We start from the raw sequence: 3,061 nt of genomic DNA, 5'->3' as shown, positions 1-3,061 counted from the left end.
TCCAAATTTGATCTCATTTTGGCAACAGGAAGCAATGCAGGACAGGTGAAAATCATTGCAGAAACATCAGCCAGACTTTGCAGAATGCCTGGAAATAATGGTGTTTCTGCTCTGGTGATCTTAGTGTGTGCATCACAGGATTACAAGGAAACTCAGGTTGGAAGGGGGACACAAGTTCCCGACAAAAGCTCTCAACTCTGAGGTCAGCCCAGGTTCCTCAGGACTTCATCCAGCTGAGTCATGAAAACTTCCAAGGATGGAAATTGTACTTCCTCTCTTGGAAACCTGCTCGTATGCATATGTTACATAGAAGACTTTAAATCATCTTTATTGATGATTTCATATATCACAAGCAGAGTGATAATTGGAGGAGGACGTTTTTGCTGGCAGATCTTGAAAAGGGGATTATCTCAAAATGCAGAATCAGACCAGTATGGACAACATAAAAACGTAGGAGACCTTGCCAACATACAAGGAATTGCAGATGATGCTCTAGAGGACCGAAGCGAGGGGCACCGTTATTTCACTGAATTCCAAATTCGGGCCAGAACTGTTACACAAATCACCCAGTCTTACCAGTAAAGATAGTTTCGTACCAGTGGAGTTGGTGGAAGAAATGTTGATGGAAGGTCACTGCCAGTGGGGGAAAATGGGAAATGTCTTTCACATCTGCTGCAAGACTGACCACAAAACTTAACTCGTCTCACTGTATAAACAATTTTGAAAGGTGGAACTGAAGTTTGGAAATAGAATAAAATGGAACAGAATAGAACACTTTATCAGAGGACAGGTGCACTATAAATAACTTTAGTGATCACTACAGTTTTAACATAACATTCTTTTTATTCTGCTTAAAAGGGTACAGAAAATTAGAGATTTTTAACCTCCTTGGATCAGATCACTGGCACAGGAAGTTTAGTCTCCTGCCTCATATTTTGGACAAAGAACTGTCTCCTTAATTTCTTGTGTATGAAGAAGGAGATCTAGACAGCAGAAAGAACCAGCACAAAACCGTGGGGTGGAGAGGACTGAATTTTGTCTGAGAAAACTGGTCAGTTCAGCTTTTCTGCAGGCTAACACCTGGGGGAGAATGGTCTAAGGAGGTATGGAAAGCTCTTAGCGCAAGGTTTTTTGCTTTAAATATACTTCATACAGCAGATATTTTTTAGTTAAAAACCAACCAGACCAGAATAGCAAAGAAACCCCATAGTTAGTTTTGTGGGAATTGTTGAAGAGTCAATTCAAAAATTTGTATCAGGACTTCCTGAGTTTTGCTTCATTCTTGGTCGTGGGAAAAGGGCACGTACTAAAAAACAATTTCTAGGAGCTGTTGAGGGTTGTCTATGAGGCATCCAAACAGAAAGGCGGGCTGGCAGGGGTTTATTCTCTTCTTCATTGGGTTCTTCAGCATGAAAGACTTCTCATCAATTCCTCCCAGTTTAGTTCAGAAGAGGGCACAAAGGGAACTCACTAGCACCCCAACTGGCAAAAAGCTGATCCTCAAACTAACTGCGCCATCAGTGTTGCACAAGTCAGAGTAACAGCAGGAGACGGGGCGCGTCATGCCAATCCCATCCACATCAGATGGGATGCAGATGGAAGAGCACATCTTGGTGACGGTCGAGACTCCCATGAAGGGATAAACTACAACAGAGCAAGAAAGAAGGAACAATCAGGAACGGGAGGAATGGAGGAGGACTCACCCCCGCCCCTGGTGAAACATTAGCTACCTTCACCACCAAAGTCTTAGCTCCAGTTCAAACATTGTTGGAGTAATTCCTACCAGAAACATAGGAAAAAGTTCCTGCTGAGTGGCTGCAAGCTGAACAGCACCTTATATCCTCTGTGTCCTGTCTGGATCAGCTTTACCCTGCAGAAGGTCAATTAGGCACTTTTTCTGCCTCTGCTTTGACTCTACTCACTATCTCTTGCCTCTCCCATCTGTGACCAGAGCCTTATCAGCCGGACCATGCAAAACAGAGAGCCTTCATCTTTGCAGCACATTTCTTTATCTGGACAGCTTATGACCTGTAGGGTCACCAGTCAGACTGTCAATGCCTTCCTGAGAGCTCCAGAGAACTCAAGGGCATTTCTATTTTGCCTCCAGATGACCAGAAGTCGGTGCTCCCACCTTACTGAGCTTGGCTCATCCGTGCTGGCCTTTCTACTCCACCCAGCTTTCATAAACAGTTCTTGGGTCAGGAGAGCACTGTTTAACACACACCCATCATGCAAGTCACGCAAGCAGTCTGGAGAGCCAGAACTCTTTAGCTCCATGCCTCAAGCTCAAATCAACTTTTTTTTTTCTAACCATGCTCAACAGTGAGCATTAAGTATGAGCTTACATTCACCAAGTATTCACTCACATGAGGACTGCTTTCCACAACAACAGGACACTGTTCTCTGTCCTGGAGGAGCTTTCTTCCAGGTGTATATATTTAAGTGAGAAAAGGTACTGCTCCCCACACCAGCATTCTTCACTGTAGAAACACTGACTCGTGTTAAAAAAATGGATAACGAAGTAATTGCCCTTACCTTCCTCCAGGGAATACATAGTAGTCTTGCACATCGTTTCGTTCTTTGTACAGTTCTGGATCATCAGGCACTTATCAACAGCAGTAGGTTCATGACAAGTGTAACATTGCAAGGTTTGGGCTGCAAGGAGGAAAAACATGAGGTTGGGCTTTGTGTGGACCACTAGATTCTGTCTGTGTCCCTCCAGGTATCTCTGGGGAAGGTGTCTCTCCAAAATACTCATACTGAGAACAGGAATGGAATAGTAAAAGGTATTTCTACTAATGGGAATGAGAAACCCAGTAGTCTGGTGGTCAAAGCACAGCTTCAGATGTGGGTTCAGACCCCCTGTGGCAAATCAAACAAGACAGAGCCACACGTAGAAGACCCCCAATACAGGAAAGTCCTATCAACACCAGGCTGCTGAATGTTTGGGGCACAAACATAGTCCTTCTGCTCTTGCTTTGTTATTGGGAGTTCAGCAGGTTGGCTTTTTTTTGCAGATAGGCCTTAAGTAGTCCACAAGAGAGTGTAAGGGTAATTATAC

At 44.0% G+C, this 3,061-nt stretch overlaps 1 protein-coding gene across 1 annotated transcript; it reads right to left on the bottom strand.

Annotated features, from left to right (window-relative positions):
* Positions 1 to 1,306: 1,306 nt before the first annotated feature.
* Positions 1,307 to 2,758, bottom strand: LYPD2 (LY6/PLAUR domain containing 2). The gene is given in 2 exon segments (XM_075747174.1): positions 1,307 to 1,644; positions 2,536 to 2,758. Coding segments are annotated over 2 exon segments (561 nt in total).
* Positions 2,759 to 3,061: the final 303 nt, after the last annotated feature.

The sequence above is a fragment of the Balearica regulorum genome, chromosome 2, assembly GCF_011004875.1.
Source record: "Balearica regulorum gibbericeps isolate bBalReg1 chromosome 2, bBalReg1.pri, whole genome shotgun sequence".
NCBI lineage: Eukaryota > Metazoa > Chordata > Aves > Gruiformes > Gruidae > Balearica > Balearica regulorum.
The sequence above is the reverse complement of the archived record's forward strand: the minus strand, read 5'-3'. Positions and strand labels throughout refer to the sequence as shown.